The sequence below is a fragment of the Gadus morhua genome, chromosome 4, assembly GCF_902167405.1.
Source record: "Gadus morhua chromosome 4, gadMor3.0, whole genome shotgun sequence".
Taxonomy (NCBI): Eukaryota; Metazoa; Chordata; class Actinopteri; order Gadiformes; family Gadidae; genus Gadus; species Gadus morhua.
This window is the reverse complement of record NC_044051.1, coordinates 4,650,589-4,668,091: the sequence shown is the minus strand read 5'-3', so window position 1 is coordinate 4,668,091 and position 17,503 is coordinate 4,650,589. Positions and strand designations below refer to the sequence as shown.

The 17,503-nt window shown below is 47.0% G+C and overlaps 2 protein-coding genes and 1 long non-coding RNA gene across 4 annotated transcripts in view; 2 read left to right on the top strand and 1 right to left on the bottom strand.

The window, feature by feature from the left end:
- The window catches only part of LOC115542665 (plexin-C1), a 156,695-nt gene that overhangs the window by 70,858 nt on the left and 68,334 nt on the right, over nt 1-17,503 (top strand). The window lies entirely within an intron of this gene.
- The window catches only part of LOC115542667 (plexin-C1-like), a 37,675-nt gene that overhangs the window by 1,966 nt on the left and 18,206 nt on the right, over nt 1-17,503 (top strand). Inside the window, exon 3 of the mRNA XM_030355015.1 lies at nt 774-874. Coding sequence (XP_030210875.1) covers nt 774-874 — 101 coding nt within the window. The remainder of the gene's footprint in view (nt 1-773; nt 875-17,503) is intronic.
- On the bottom strand, nt 9,042-17,088 carry LOC115542713 (uncharacterized). Its single transcript, XR_003976598.1, has 2 exons — nt 16,782-17,088; nt 9,042-9,362 (listed from the first exon to the last, which is right to left on the bottom strand). It is a non-coding gene; the product is annotated as an uncharacterized LOC115542713 (long non-coding RNA).

The following is a 17,503-nucleotide window of genomic DNA, read 5'->3' as shown; positions in this document are numbered from 1 at the left end:
ATAGTTTTTATAGCTTTTTATAGCTGCTAGGCGTAACACCGTTCAAAGCGGGATGTTTATTGCGGGGGAGGAGCCGCAAATTTAAATATTGCCCCCATGTGGTCATGCCCATCCCCAGTAGAAATGTATCACTTACTTCACTTTTAGAAGACTATTCCGTCCGAAGCAACTTCAAGGGGAATTTGATTCACTAGGGATTAGGGCCTGACCGATACATCGGCCTGCCGATTTAATCGGCCGATTATAGCCTTTTTGAAAATAATGCAGGCCATGTTAATTTGTTATACTGTAGACTCTAACGGTGAGACCATACTGCTCAGCGCGCACGCGTTAGTCACTGCTCACGAGCGCAGAACATTGGGAGTTAGCTATTTATTTTACATTTTACATTACACTAATTTTTGACTGTAAATGTATTCTAAAACACTCAAAGGTTCTGCATTCAATTCACATATTCGTCAAAAGTGTTTAAAGTATATTTAAGGTATCAAAAACTACGTTTTATAGGCTTTTTTTTGTTTTGTTTTTAATTGGCCGATTAAATTGTAATCATAATTTTTCTCTGAAAATAATCGGCATCGGCACTCAAAAATCAATATCGGTCGGGCCCTACTAGGGATAAGTAGTGTGTGTGTGTGTTTGTGTGTGTGTTTGTGTTTGTGCGTGTGCATGTAAATGTACATGTGTGTACGTGTATGTGTGTGTACGTGTTTGTACTTGTGTGTGTGTGTGTGTGTGTATGTGCTTATTTATACTTGTGTGTGTTCCCCCAGTTGATGCGTGTTCCAGTGTCTCAGTGTGTTCAACACAGCAGTCTGCAGTCCTGCTGGAACGCCCGCGACCCGTACTGCGGCTGGTGTGGAGCTCTGAGACGGTCAGCTGCTTTCATCTACATATTAACACACTACAAACCATTACACACTCTCTTCTACACACTACAGAGCATTTCATTGACACAAACCGTAACACACTGCCACCATTTCCTTTTACAAAACTGGACGGGATACTTCACCTCCATGGTGACGACCAGTCCCATTTTTGCCACCTTAGAAACGCACCATGGCTGATTTGACCTTGCTGGTGAACCCAGTTAAAACCACAGTTAATGATGCATCATGGGATATGGAGTGCTCTATCTGTCTCTTTTTCCACCACAGATGCAGCTTTGAGGACAAGTGTCCATCTTCTCTGTGGCTGTCCGTCCCAGATGACCTCAGCCAGCGGCGGATACTCTCCCACAGCTTCCAGGAAGACGCAGAAGGAAAGGTAGGCGTGGTCTAAAGATCAGACATCAAAGGTTTGGCAAATATAGGCTTTTATCTGAAGAGTCTTACAATACTCTGAGTGCATACATCGACTTTTGATGATCTGACCAATCCAAACCTTCTGACTTAGTCACCAATTGTGTTTGCTGCATGTGACCAAACAGTGGCATGATTTGTAAATATCTGAAGACATACATAGAAGAATTGCCAAAACACTTCCTGTTAGAAAACACTGATTTGGCGGCCGATTTGTTGCATTAGGGATTGCTTGATGCCAGGTATATTTATGTTTGTAAAAAATACTTCAGACTTATTCTCCAGACCTGTAGCCAAAAATTCACGCGTTGTAGATCTTTGCTTGAGTCTGCTCTTCAGTTAACTTTGAGTTGGATCTTCACACCAAAGCCTTCTCCTCCATCGTTCCCAGATCAGGCTGGCGGTCTTCACCCACTTGAAGAGAGGTGGAGCTCCTACTAACTTCTCCTGCCGATTCGACTCAAGCGTCGGAGTACTAGGAGGACTAGGGTATCGATACCCAGAATGCACCTGCCTGCTGCCTCCTGTGATTGGTCAGTAATCTACCCTTTCACAGTATGAAAAACACAGGTACAACATAAATTATGCGTCCCATCGAATTAGGGTTGTGATGCATGACTTTATTTTTATGTTACTTAACACCAACTCCTGAAAATGTGCTGTGCGACTTCCCGGGGCCTACTTTAAATCCTGTTTAGCTCGGCTTTCCTTTAAATGTTGTTTCTTCAATTATTGTTTAACATTATGTGAGGAAGTATGTAAAATCATATCAAGGTTCATGTAATAAGCTAAGATAATAACACATTATGACATTCATTTTATAATGTGTGGCGACAGAGACATACACAATTACCGCTTGTGACTGGTTCAAAAGCGGTAATCTACGCACACTTTCCCACGCTGAGTTTTGCCTATCTTATTAAACTTATATAGCTAAGGTGTAGGTGTACACATGCACATACACTTGCACACATAAACCACAAAGAACATTGTTTTGACGCCTGGACTGAGATAGAGGTCTAGGGCCCCTGCAGATACGTGTAACAGAGCTGGTGAAAACTAAGGGGTAGTGGCTGTGGTCCGATCACAGCGGAGGACCTTCGGTTTAGAAACCTAGGTAGAAGAATGTGGTTCTAAGGGGAAATACAGATCTATGAATAAACAGTACTAACTAACAGGAGCAATTATATACACCACATTCACACACATTAAACATAACACTTATCACACGCGTAACACTTTCCCCGTAATTAGGAGCTATATACAATATTAACATAGATATTTATGTAGCCTGACCGGCTATGCAGGGGGTTAACCAGGCAATACAATCATGAGGGCATAAACACTGTAACCCAGTGGCGGCTGGTGGTTTTTAAAGTGAGGGAGGAAGGACTGCGCGCTTGGTTGCCATTGGCCTGCTTGCACTGTTGGTGTATGGTGGCATAAGAATGTGAGACTCAAGTTGTTTCAGGGTGTTTTGGTGAACTACAAAATAGCAGGGAGGGAGTTATGTGAACAAAATGTATACAAAGCCACCAGTGGCATCACTGTAATTTGAGAAGGAAAGGATGCAAAGCATATTAGTCAAATCAGGCCTACTATTGATTTGTAAAAGTAAATAAAAAAATCTGGGCCTATTATTGGGCCTATTTTTGCCCTCACTGACTGAAGTTATTTAGCTATGTTTATTTTCAGTTACAATTGCTTGTAATGCTACCAGTAAGTCATGCGTAGGCCTACCTAGCAAACCATGTAGCACTCACAACACTGACGTTGCCATTACTTCTGATGACCTTGATTTTGGGAAGTGGTCTACCTCTTTCTGAATGAATGGAATGGTTTTTGTAATAAGACGTTAACAATGTCCTCCGTTTCCAATGTTTCCATTGTGCATTTAGGATCTCGCTATCACAGATTTCACTTGCTCTGCGTCTCTCAGACTGAGCACCGCGGCAATGCAGACCGGGTTTGTTATCGACAGCGTTGCCAGATTGGGCAGATCTCCCGCCCAATGATAATTTTTCCAGCCTAACATGGTTAAAAGTAGCCCAATTGGGTGGGAAATCGGACCAATCTGGCAACACTGCTCAACATCCAGGGATCCTGCTTATTGGTTCATAGCGCAGACGGATAGATTTTTGCGCGAATCAGACCCCTCGAGGTCCCACCCACTCAGATGAGGATTTTCCTCCTCTCTCCCATTGAAACCCATGTTATCCACCGGCCGCCAGTACTTTCGGGAAAATGAATGGGAGTGAACGGCGGCGGAGGGAGGACGTTCCTCCCTCAAGTAATTGTCAATAGGCGATAGGGGGTGCTAATGTCCCTTTACCCAGGGAAACGAACATTATATATTCAAAGGCAATAAAGTAGTCATATTTAAGGGCATTAATTCATTACAATAGTCGGGGCAATCTAAATTTTTTATTCTCAACAATGTTAGGGAGGATCTTCCTCCCTCTCCTCAATGGAGAAGCCTCCACTGCGTAACCATATTAGGTTAGTTCACTGCTCTATTGGTACACATACCCAGGGTGCGATTGTTGGGTGGGGGATGGGAGGGATGGGAGGGATCCCCATCTCTGTTTAATTTTATTTTTGGAAAATTAAATGTTTCATGTCTTTTTAGTTTGCATTAAAGACGAATGTTCCACTGTTTTAGCAACACAGTCTCACTCCGAGAACGTCAAATACCGACTGTTGGCAAAGGCCCTTTAGCGTCGGTGACTGACGGGAAAGGTACCCTTTTTATTCGGTCGGTGACGGTAAAGGTACCCTTCGGCGTCTTCTGCATACGGAATGGGGGGTGCCTCACTACGTCTCTAATAGACGATGTGAGCATCTTTCCTATTGGATAGTTTTTTAGGATATTCTTCTGTGAAAATGGCGGACATACTTTTTATCCTGGGTGGAAAATATGATATTTTAGAATAGTTACACCATTAAAAGTGTTTATGTAAACATTTTTAGCGAGAAATGTGCATTTTACTTTCATAATCGTCGTTCGGCGAATGTGAAGGATGTTTGGTTTGATAGATATGACGAAGAATATTTCATCGGGCGATAATGGCCGGCGTACAGGCATCCCGGGCTCACGAAAATAGGTGACACTGTCACGTTATTTAATCTATTGAAACGTGATCAGGTACACGTATTTTCTAAATGTTCGTGTCAAAAAGCAAAATGTTCAAACTCATGCATATCAATTGGAAGTATTTGTCGTGATTTGTCACTAAGCACGACTTCCATCTAAGGTTCTGTCCGGGAGCTTTCTCCCTATTGTCCCTTAAGGAGCTCCGTACAGAACATTTATTGTTAAAAATTGTCTGTGATAACTAAGAATATGACAGCTTTTCCAGTCTCACCAATATGCGCACAGATCGCACGGTTTGACACTTTCAAGATGCGTGCAGTAGCCTACATACGCCAAATGACCAATTCGTGTGCATACGATACGCAAAACCCAGCATTAACTACTGCGGAGGGCGGATACGTCCATTTCGCGTGCATATGATACGAAAAACCCAGCATTAACTGAATGGGAGATGCAATATTTTAGGACAGATTCACCATTTAACGTGTTTCTAATGACATTTCTAGCGAGAAATGTACTTTTCCCTTGAATAATCCTCAGTCAGTGAATGTGTATGATCTTTATTAATCTTTATTATCTGAATGGGAAATGCAGCTCACGTGTTTCCTGCTTTTGTGTTATTAAACCGTTACTTTATGTAACTTTTAATGATATCATCTTGTTAGAAACACGTACGTTTTCGTGAACACTGGATTACGTCGCATTTCAACATAAAATAGCGTGTTATACACACACACACGCACACACACACACACACACACACACACACACACACACACACACACACACACACACACACACACACACACACACACACACACACACCCACACACACACACACACACACACACACACACTGCATTTCGCTGCCAAATATATAAATACTAAGGCAGAATAAAGAATAAATTAATTCATTATCATTCAACTTCAACATGCGTTATTACAGTATAGTGGTGGAGGGATGACGTGTGTTGGCCAACCCGGAAGTGAGCGTCGCCCTGGGTTCCCTTGACAAAAAGCCAACGGGTTTTTCCATTTGATTTTGGATTATTGCAGAAAAATTAGCATCTTTGAAGCACCTCCTCAAAAACTGAAAATAAATAAAAATAACTGTGCTCCAAAGAAAGAAATGTAAACCAATGCATTCCGAATGGGAGTGTTTCTCCGATTTTTCCATGCTACACAGAACGAAATGTAAACCCATGCAAATAAAGACTTCATGGTCATAATCATTTAAATATCATTAATCTCCTGAGGGTGGTATTCTATTTTTTTCAACGGGGCTGAATCCAGTCACTTGACCGTCATGGTTGCTATGGTGGTTGCTATCCACCAGCCCCTCTAATCCTTACATGGCTCTAAAAACCACGCGGCAAATGAGCTGCCGTGATTTGTGTTGTTTTTGTCGTAAACTAGTGTCCGATGGTTAAAAAATAGACGGATATTCCAAGGTATCCTTAAAAGGCAGCTTGGATGTTTTTATTTTCTGCAGTTTAGACTTCTTCTATAACCTATTTTTGAAAGCAAAACACCAAGCTCATTGATTTAACGAGGCAGGGTTATTTGTTTTATTTATTAAATAAATATTTATGAGAGGTCATTCCTTCTCCTGAGTTTTCTTCTTATTTATGTCTAGTGTACAACCCTACTGTCCACAAGCATCACCCCCCCCTCCCCATATGGATTTGGAGAATTGTTGCCACGTCCCAGTGGTGGAGGTATCATATATATGAAAGAGGGCATTCAATTATACTACAATGATCAATTAGGAGGCCGAAGCCCTAAAGGAAGTGATGCAATAGGTGACTGGGTCGACGACATTTAAGTAAGCTTTACTTTGAGGTCTCTTATATATCAAAGGGGGTCTCAAAGGACGCATACGCTTCAACCTGTGGCTCCGGTCCTACAGGAAATGACTCAGCAAGTGCTCCATCTCGTTGCACCTGCACCCAGCGGCTCGCTTGCAAGATTTTGGCCTGAAGTTATTCCCAGACCTACACCGTAGCCATCCAACCTGCATATCTGAGAATCAGGCCTCTCTTTAATAATGACAAAATGTATGAGAGAAATACACATTAACTTTTGACTCATAAGCGGCGTGGTGCCGGCTCCTTTTGACCTTTTGACCCCAGACTTCTGGGGGAATAGCTGAATCAATTCATTAGTCAATCAAAAGCATGTAAATATCTTCCCGGTGACGTAAGAGGGAGAACAAGGTGTCCTTCAACATCTACGCTTCCAGGCGATTGCAACGGTGCCACACATGAGCATATTCGAACATGTTTAATGGTAGTAATTAGCTGTCGAAATTGGAGGCCTTAATCAATAATGAGCAGCTATTGATTTGCTTCCCGATAGAAATTTGTGACAAATGACATGTTATTTAGCCTCTACACGTTGAGTTGAGTCCAATGACACCAAGCATGACACTCTAGAAAATGGTAACATGTATTTTACATGGTACACCTAGGTCTAGGACATTATCTCGGTGTAGCAAGAGGGCGAGCTTGATCTCATTTGACTCAGCTTAACGTGTAGATGCTAAATAACATGTAATTTGTCAAAAATCTCCATCGGGAAGCAAATCTATAGCTGGTCATTATTGATAAAGGCCTCCAAAATCGACAGCTAATTACTACCCCGAAACATATTCAAATATGATCATGTGTGGCACTGTTGCAATCGCCTCGAAACGTAGATGTCAAAGGACACCTTGTTTGCCCCGTTACGTAACCGGGAAGATATTTTCATACTTCTAATGAATTGATTCATATTTTAAGGTTCTCGGAGTGATACTTTAAGCGGCTGCAGCAGAAGTGTTGAGACGAAAGATGATATCAAGACATTTATAGAATATTCACATTCACATTATGATTCTTCGTCATAACATCCGACCAAACATCCTTTACAGTCACCAAGCGAGGATTATGAAAGTCCAGGCCCCCCCTTCCGGCACTCAAGGTCCGACTGGGCCAAGTTTAGGGCAGGAAGGGCCCCCCATTCCGGCCCTCGGGGTCCGACCGGGCCAAGTTTCGGTGCGGGGGTCCCAGTTAGGCCTTAGAATAAGGTATTCAAATTTCAGGGCGGTAGGACCTTCCTATCTCAAAAACTGTTTTTCCACCACATTCTGAACCATTAGGTCTTGCAGGTAACACTTCTGAGGGGCTTTGTCCAAATGACAGTCCATTTGGGAAAACTTTTTTTCTCTAAGGGCTAGAACTCCAAATCTCGGATATGTCGTTCTCGGGGCCCCGGGAAATGTGTGTAAACATTTTAGCATCCCTAGCTATCTCGAAAAGGCCGGAAAAGGGGCGTGACCTCCCACAGTACGGTAAATGTACATAAGACAGAGGTTAGTTTCTAGTCCCCATTTTTTGTGGGATGGAGGTGTACATTTGTGGCTTAAGGTGTGTAGTCACAGCTGGCCTGTGGCCATGTTTTTGAAGTCTGGGGTCAAAAGGTCAAAAGGAGCCGGCACCACGCCGCTTATGAGATAACAAAAAGTGAATGTGTATTTCTCTAATAGCTTTTTGTCATTATTAAAGAGAAGCCTGATTCTAAGATATGCGTGTTGGATGGCTAGGGTGTAGGTCTGGGAAGAACTTCAGGCCAAAATCTTGCAAGTGAGCCGCTGGGTGCAGGTGCAACGAGATGGAGCACTTGCTGAGTCATTTCCTGTAGGGCTGGAGCCACAGGTTGAAGCGTATGCGTCCTTTGAGACCCCCTTTGATATATATGAGACCTCAAAGTAAAGCATACTTAAATGTTGTCGACCCAGTCACCTATTGCATCACTTCCTTTAGGGCTTCGGCCTAAAGGACAAAGCCCCTCAGATGTGTTACCTGCAAGACCTAATGGTACTCGTGCATCCAAACAACAGCCAATGCAGCCTCCTATGTCAGTGTTGCTTTAAAATATATAGCATATCGGATTATCCAAAAATGTTAGGTGTGTGCGTGTGTGTGTTGTCATGTAGGCTAAATACTGATTGTCTTGCATCCATCAACTATTGTATTGTTATAGGCCTACTGCAAAATGTATATCGGTATTGCGCAACAATCGGGAGATGGGGACCCCCGAATATAGACATCTGATTACAACGTCGGGGGTAAGATTTAATTAGGGATTCTGGGGGGATTTCACAGGTGGGACTGGCAAGTTAGCCATTAGCTAGCACTATGCCTTCTATTTCTAGATCTTCTGACTAAGTTTACCGGTACTTATCTGAACGACATAATCGCCGTCACTAGATATAAAGAAAACGTTGACTTTCACTCGGACAGTAAAAAAAATTAAAAGTGTTGTTATTGTATGCACTGCTGTTCATTTACTAGCTCCAGCGCTCGTTGCTGCGTTGCTAAATGATAGCAACTCTCCACTCATTCTCCTCTGACCATGCATTTAATTAGCTTTGACCGCCATCAGTTCTCGGCCATTCCTCATTCGCCCTCTCACGTCTGACAGGTTCGAAATGATACGGCTGTGAGACATCATACATGTTATTTGTGGTTCTTGCCACCTCTTAAGACACCTTAGTTCTAGTACTAGGCTGAGGCTACCTTCCACCACGTCTGCCCAACGTCACGTCGTAGCGGCGTTAGAAAACACCCGTTACTTCCAAAAACGACAAAGAATGGACTTCGACACTATTTTGAAGACATTTTATGAATGATATACATATTTCGAGTGCTTTATGTACCCATTAATCAAAACTTCCGGTTAGCCTGCACGTAGGCCTTTAATACGTGATCTCAGAGACGTCAGAGTGAAACACTTTCACTCTTATTGTGTGTGTGTGTGTGTGTGTGTGTGTGTGTGTGTGTGTGTGTGTGTGTGTGTGTGTGTGTGTGTGTGTGTGTGTGTCTCCCCTACTTCTCCTCGTGCAGGATGGCCATCTTGTGGAGCTCGTCCTCTCGGGCAGACTGCACCCGCCGCACCATCTCTCTCTCCTTCTCCACCAGCACCTCCTTGGGAGGGAGGGAGACAGAGACAGAGACAGAGACAGAGACAGAGAGAGAAGGAGAAGGAGAGGGAGAGGGAGAGGGAGAGGGACACAGACAAACAGACAGACAGAGAGAGAAGGGAGATTGAGATAGACAGACAGACAGACGGAGAGGAAAAAAGACAGAGCGAGAGAGAGACAGACAGACAGACAGAGAGGAAAAAAGACAGAGAGAGAGAGAGACAGACAGACAGACAGACAGACAGAGAGGCGAAGAGAGGGAAACAGAAAGACAGACATCGTTGGACACTACATTAAACACAAGTCCTTCTCCTACTGCCAGTAGTTTTAAAAATCTTATGCATGTCATTTTATCGTCGTGTTACTATTTCGAATTAGGTTCCAACAGTTTAATTTAATTGATAGTATATAGTAATAACATATGCCTATTCATTTGATTTGGCTAGTAATAACGTATTTCTAAAACCTCTCTGTTATGTTCTAATAACATGGTCACACTGTGAAACATGGGTTTGCTGTATGTTACTAAATAGTGGTTACGGTTCCTTTAAGAGACTGATTATTATGGGATGCGACGTGACGTGTAATGCGCGGGTGTTGATCGACACATGAAACTGAAGTAAAGAAATGGAGTGTACGTTCTGAAGCAACACGTGTGCGTGTCAGTCTTTCACACACAACATTTGGCGACAAGGATGGCTGGATTTAGCCTTCCCCCACCCGAAGTGTTTCTCGCGGTGCCCGGGGAACCCGCAGTGCCATGGACACGGTGGCTGACAGGTTTTAATGCCTATATTGATGCGCTCGGATTCTCCGACGACCAGCTTCCCGACAAGCGAAAGACCGCTATCCTCGTCCACTGCCTCGGTACCGAGGGCCAGCGTGTTCTTGGAGCGCTCGGCTCAGCAACAGCTTTCGAGGATACAGTCAAGCTGCTGACGGACCATTTCTCTGGGAAACAACGTGTCCTGATACGGCGGTACAGACTCAGGAAGCGCCACCAACGACCCGGCGAGTCCATACAGACTTTTGTAGCTGACCTACGTGAGCTGGCACGAGCCTGTGAGTACGGAGCATTGCATGACCAAATGATCAGAGACCAGATGATAGAAGGCACGTCATGTGACAAGACACGGGAAAAACTGCTTATGGAACCTGATGAAGTGACACTGACTGATGCAATCAAAATAGCGTTGCAAGTGGAATGTGCTCTGGAATGCTCTACTCTGCTGACCAGCCCTGCTCACCACACAGCGTTAGCGCAACAGCTACAGCGCGCAGAAACGTCACAGTTGTTCGCGTCCACTGATAGCGGTGACAGCCTGCCTGTGCAACAAATGAATAGACAGCGCCCCACTGTGGACTCCAGACGCAATTGCGGCAACTGTGGATCCAGTTCTCATGCTACAAGAGCATCACAGTGCCCTGCCCGTGGACAGGTTTGCAGAAACTGTTCTAGATTATACCACTTTGCTAAAGTCTGTCGTTCAGCTCCAACCAATGAAGCACGGCAGCACAGGCTTCCTCAGTCCACTTCCGGATACACAGAAATTAGTAATATCCGTTCTACACGAGTATCATTCAAAACTTGCACAGTGCGGCTGGGGGAGGTAAGCGTGCCACTCATCCTGGACACTGCGGCTGCAGCGTCGCTCCTCAATTTGGCCACATACAGGAAATTCTTTTCCCGCATGCCACTGGGACCCCCATCCACAAGCTTGCGGGGATATGCAAATTCTGCCATCGAGATTGTGGGCACAATTGACCTGCCTGTCCGCTATGGTACATTACACATTCCCTCCTTCCCTTTTCATGTGGCACAGCGGGGAACCAACCTTCTTGGCCTCGATCTCTTCATTGCACTGGGCTTCTCTCTGATGAACAATAGTGGAACAGCTATAATGCAGGTCTTCCCAACGATGCACCAACAGTGGCCAGCGCTGTTCGACGGCCTGGGCCGCTTGACAGCATTCACTCATCGGCCCCTGGTTGACCCTGCCGTGACACCAGTTATGCAGCCCCTCAGACGCCTGCCACTCACCTTCCGGGAGGGCGTCACTGCAGAGCTCAGCTCCCTGTTAGAAGAGGGCATCATCGAGCCAATAAATGCAGCACCTTGGATCTCAAACCTGGTGGTCGCACAGAAAAAGTCAGGGGGCCTCCGGGTCTGTGTGGATCTGCGACAGGTCAACAAAGCTGTCATTCCAGACAAATATCCTTTACCTACAGCTGAGGAGCTCACCTCTCTTTTCCATGGATCAACGGTCTTCACAAAGTTGGATTTACGCCAGGGCTACCTGCAAGTTCCCCTTCACCCGGCCAGCCGGGACCTGACAGCATTTGTGACACACGCTGGGGTGTTTAGGTACACACGCATGCCGTTTGGTCTTAGCTCTGCCCCCAGCTGCTTCCAAAAGGGCATGTCTACAATTCTCGCTGGGGTCCCGGGGACAGCAGTTTACCTGGACGACATTGTGGTGCATGGGCCAGACCAAGCCACCCACGATGCCCGCTTACACAGAGTGTTTGTGGCCCTCACCAAACATCACCTGACACTGAACGGGGAGAAATGTCTCTTCTCAGTACCGACTGTGGACTTCATTGGATTCCGCCTCTCAGCTGATGGCATTGCACCTCTCTCCTCCAACGTTGACGCAATACAACGCATCCCTGAACCAACCTCCATCACACAGGTTGCATCGTTCCTAGGAATGACGGCTTATTATTTGCGTTTCCTGCCCAACTACTCACAAACGACAGCACCCCTCCGCCAGCTCCTGAAGAAGGAGGAGCCGTGGGCTTGGTCACCACAGTGCTCTGAGTCATTTTTCATGCTGAAAAAACAATTAACCTCACCTCCTGTCCTCGCCCATTTCAGCCTCTCGAGCCCAACCTTCATCACCTGCGACGCCTCCACTGCTGCAGTTGGAGCTGTCCTGTCGCAGCTTCATGACGGCACGGAGAGGCCAATCGCCTTCGCATCTCGGGCCCTGACACCCACTGAGCAGCGGTACTCCGTGGGTGAACGTGAAGCATTGGCCTGTGTGTGGGCGTGCGAGAGGTGGCACATGTATGTCTATGGCCGTCATTTCACCATCAGGACGGACCACCAGGCCCTCACAACGGTGCTCTCCACGTCAGGTTCGGGACACAAGCCTCTCCGACTTCATAGCTGGGCGGAACGCCTCCGCCAGTACCACTATGACCTCATCTTCACGCCGGGCAGGGAAAACGTGGTGGCAGATCTCCTTTCTCGCTCAATCGCAGCCCCAAACCCTTCTGTACCATCACACGATGAAGAACCAGCTCTCATCCAAGCGCTCTAAGCACCATTGCAGCCAGTAGTCACACTGGAGGAACTGAACACTGAATCAGGACGAGACCCGATACTATCCAAGCTGTGCACCTACATCAGAAACGGCTGGCCGTCCCACATCCCGGAAGAGTTGAAACCGTTTGCTCGGGTGAAAGATGAGCTCTCCTGCTGGGCAGACACGTGTGTCTCGAGGGGGCTCTGCACCGTCGTCCCAAACACTTTGCGTGCACGTGTCCTGTCAATGGCACATGAGGGTCACCTGGGAATCGTGAAACTCAAGCAGCGGTGCCGTGAGTTGGTGTGGTGGCCAGCCATCGACCGCGATATTGAACATCTGGTCCAGGACTGCTCGCCGTGCCTCCTCAGTGGGAAAACCGGACCCCCTTCAACCCCTCCCCTGCAACCGCTCCCCTGGCCTTCATGTCCCTGGGAACATGTACAGCTGGACATCTGTGGGGAAATCCATGGCCGTGTTGTTCCCCACCACCAGCGCTTCCTGGTGGTCGTTTACGACCTCCACTCTAAGTGGCCGGAGGTTGTGCCAGTGGGGACGGTGACGTCGCACGTCATGGTTCGGATACTGGATGGCCTCTTTGCCCGCTGGGGCGTGCCTCGGGCCATAACGAAAGATAATGGCCCGCAGATGACATCTGCAGAGTTCTCTGACTTTCTTGCCAGCAGGAGTGTCAAGCACATCCGAACCGCTTTTTACCACCCACAGGCCAACGGTGGAGTAGAGCGTTTTAATGCAACACTGAAGAACGGGATTCGTGCACACCTGGCCCAAGGCTGTGCATTCGAGGAGGCACTCAACCAGACCTTGCTGCACTACAGAGCAAGCCATCACTCCACAACGCTTGTGTCACCAGCGTTTCTGATGCTTGGACGAGAATTGGGACTGCCATTACACAGGCTCCGAGCACCAAATAGTGACTTTCCCATGCCCTCCCTGGCCCGAATCCGAGAGACTGTTGCTGCACGGCAGCAGAAGACAAGGGAAAGGGTGGACAAGAAGTGCAGGGCGAGGCCACCGTCCCTTCAGGTCTCAGACTGGGTCAGGGCTCGACGGCCGCAGCGACACAACAAGTTGGCCTCGTTCTGGTCCCAACCCAGACAGATCAGTCGTCTTCTTGGCCCCGCCACATTCCTGCTCGACGACGGATCACGGTGGCATGCTAGTAGGCTGAGGAAAGTCCCGGCACCCCTCTCTGAGCACTTGGCCACGGCACGAGCCCAGTCACCATTCCCCTGCAACGTGGCCACTTATCCGGGCCCACCCCCGGCCCAGGTTGCACCCCCCGCAGCACCACGCCAGGAGGTTGTGGTGCCAGACCCGAGGCCGGTGCGGGCCAGGGCTCGGCCTGTTGCCTTGCAGGACTATGTCACGAATTACCATGTTTAGTCTAGCGGTTGTCTTCACAGATTCTTGCCTAGTACATTTTGATATCTTGATTAGATGTTCAGTTTTCTTGACGAATGTTTGGGTTGGTTGTTAGTTGGGGTGGTATGCTGTTTGCTTTTCGTGGGGGGAGGAAAATGTTATGTTCTAATAACATGGTCACACTGTCAAACATGGGTTTGCTGTATGTTACTAAATAGTGGTTACGGTTCCTTTAAGAGACTGATTATTATGGGATGCGACGTGACGTGTAATGCGCGGGTGTTGATCGACACATGAAACTTAAGTAAAGAAATGGAGTGTACGTTCTGAAGCAACACGTGTGTGTGTCAGTCTTTCACACACAACACTCTCTGCACTAGTTTTTTAGTGCTCCCCATTAATGCACTCATGCATTAATGGGCATGGAGAAAAATTGATTGTGGTTAAGCAAGGCTCCCATAGCAACCAACAGGGAATCCTTTGACGCATCATTAGTCAGGTAGGGGTGAGGAATCTTTCCCAAGGGGGCCAACCGAGAGCCTATCAGGCTCCCTTGGGCGGCCATTGGTGTTGCTAATGTCAAGCTCTTTCGGGCGGAGAGTTCAGTTTTCCACGCACCGCTGTGCCGTAGCCGTAGGTCTTTATTTTCTCGGTTTTTCAACGGTTTTTCTAACTGCCAGACTTTTATTTTCCGTCCGTTGTTTCGCATTTCTCTTTCTCTCACCCTCTCTTTCCCTCTCTACATATCCCCCGATGTATCTGTTTTTATATCTTTCTACCAGCTAAAAATAAAAAAAAGAATTAACAATACTGGCGGTCGAGTCTCACGGTGCACACACGCACGCAAGCACGCACGCACGCACGCAAGCGCGTTCTGACTCAACTGTCACTCCAAACTACTGCCAAGAAACGAAAAAAGAAGGCGCATATTGTGTGTGTGAGGCAGGGAGGGCAGTGGGCACTGAAAGCTGTTTATAAACCAAGTTGTTCCTCTGGTAGTTGGTTCATTTCTGGACCTCTACTTTGGGGGGGCGCTTTGACTTTGAAAAACCCGAACCACAAGATGATGTGTGCGATGCGTTCTGCTAGCTGACATCCACTTGAACCCAGTGCCCAGTGCAGTGTCTCCAGCGTGCGGTACCCTGACCCGGTAAACACTCGCGTCCTGTATGCGCTTTAATTCTTCTCCAAGTCCGCTGATATTCTTTCCTGTCACAATTCTGCTGTAAAGTAAAGTCTGGATATGGGTGGTGCCCTCCCTCGTCGTGGTGGCTCCTCACCCGATTACAGGGCAGCCAGGGGGCCCGACCGCGGGGGGGGCCCCGCCGCGGGAGGGGCCCTGCCCAGCTGGTGCACCGCACGCTATAGAAAGGAAAGGCTTTCGACCACCGCAGCCCTCGCTTGTCATCAAATGCTTTAATTAAACGGGCCTGCTGCTTATAGACTGCCCTGTTCACCGGGGCGGCGTCTGTGCTCACCCCGGTGAGAGTCGAGACGAATACACGCCTTAAAAGAGAAAGTTGGATTGGTTGAAACGGTTGCCTGATCAAACCAAGGATATCGTACCTTTGTATGAGTGACCGAGGCGTGGGCTAATCGCGGTGTGTGCGGTGTGCGGGGACGATGTCGCCGCTGGGGAAAGACCCCCAGGTGGTAAGGGGGTCACGGTGTGCGTGTGTGTGTGTGTGTGTGTGTGTGTGTGTGTGTGTGTGTGTGTGTGTGTGTGTGTGTGTGTGTGTGTGTGTGTGTGTGTGTGTGTGTGTGTGTGTGTGTGTGTGTGTGTGTGTGTGCAACCCGGTCTCACGAAAAGTCGTGACACTGTCACGTTATTTAATCTATTGAAACGTGATCAGGATCACGTATTTTCAAAATGTTCGTGATTTAAAGCACAAATTTCCGGCCGTGGTGCAAACAATATTATTCAAGAGTTATAATCAAGCCCAACACATCAATATTAGTGACGACCCATTAAATACGATATGATTTCTAGATGTCATGGCAACGTCCGCTCGCGACACTGGACTTGCGAGGCGTCGACGCGGACTTTCATTCACATAACCAAAAACAAGACAGTAGATGGCTAGATAAAATAAACATCAAGACATACAGCGCACCTGCATTTAATATATCCGTGAATTGTCACAATTTCTCAGAATCAAAGGTGAAAGTAGAAACGGGTGGCCTAAAGCTGTCATATTGTTCACAGACAAGTTTAAGTAGAAATGGGTGGCCAAAAGCTGTCATATTGTTAGTTATCATTGACTTGAAATACATGGGTTTGAAATTTGTGCTGTAAAACACGAAAATTTTGAAAATACGTGATCCTGATCACGTTTCAATAGATTAAATAACGTGACAGTGTCACGACTTTTCGTGAGACCGGGTTGGTGTGTGCGCGTGTGTGCGCGTGCGTGTGTTGTCCGGGAGGATAGCGACATCCCCCCGGACGCACACAGGTACAAAGATGGTAGGCCTACCATGCAGCCATCAAGTGTGTAGTATCCCCTTTGCACAAGGGGTCCCAAGCAGTTCCTAACATAACGTAGGCTTTTGGTTCCGATTATAATGTAGGCTATTGGATGTGACAGGTTATAACGTTTCCCTAACATATATTACGTCACATGACCGCTAACCAACTTCTACAATGCCCCTGTGTGCCTACGACTTGTATCCGTTGGGTTGATGGTTAAACAACACAACTCTCACGTAAACAGCGTTTCACTCACCTCAACTGATGGAATGCACGAAGGGACGAACTCCGCTGGACCGAACCGATTAACCGGTGAAACGAAGCTCTCTTAATGCAGAACCTATTAGTCGGTGGTTAGGATGGTGTCGTTGACCTTCTCGGATTCACGACGGACGGAAGGCTGACGGTCCTGGCACCGCGATCGTTGGTCTGGAGCTGGGGGGTGGACTCGTTCCGCGTCGAGCAAGGCGAGCAGAACAACAGCTCAACTGTCACTGAAACTCTAGCCCGTGGACCAAGGGGATATAAGGAGGAGCGGAGTCTCTCTCTCAGCTGCGTTCCGTTGCGTTCTGCAGCGTGGTCTCCGGGCGCCCTCTAGCGGACAGTCACTGTAACCGCAACGCTCGAGTCGTGTGCAGAGAATGGTACCCATGTCCGTTCATCTTCAAGTTTCTCTTGTGGATGGTGAACTCCTTAATAAGTCCATGTGGTGAACCAGCGCTTCAGTGCGCAAGCGCGAAGTGATCATAAGGGAACTGGGTGAAAGAAGTCCTATCACGATCAAGAAAACGTGAAATGTTGTTTGTAAGATATCTTGGATATTATATCTTGGATATTAACATTGTCTTTTGCAGAAATGCCACATTTAGATGAGAGACCTTAGCTAGCTTTAGCTTTGTTTTGGAGACGCCTTTCAGAGGAAACGACCAGAAGAAAACACACAGGTGGCAGCTGCGGATGAATTAAACAACAGCCTGC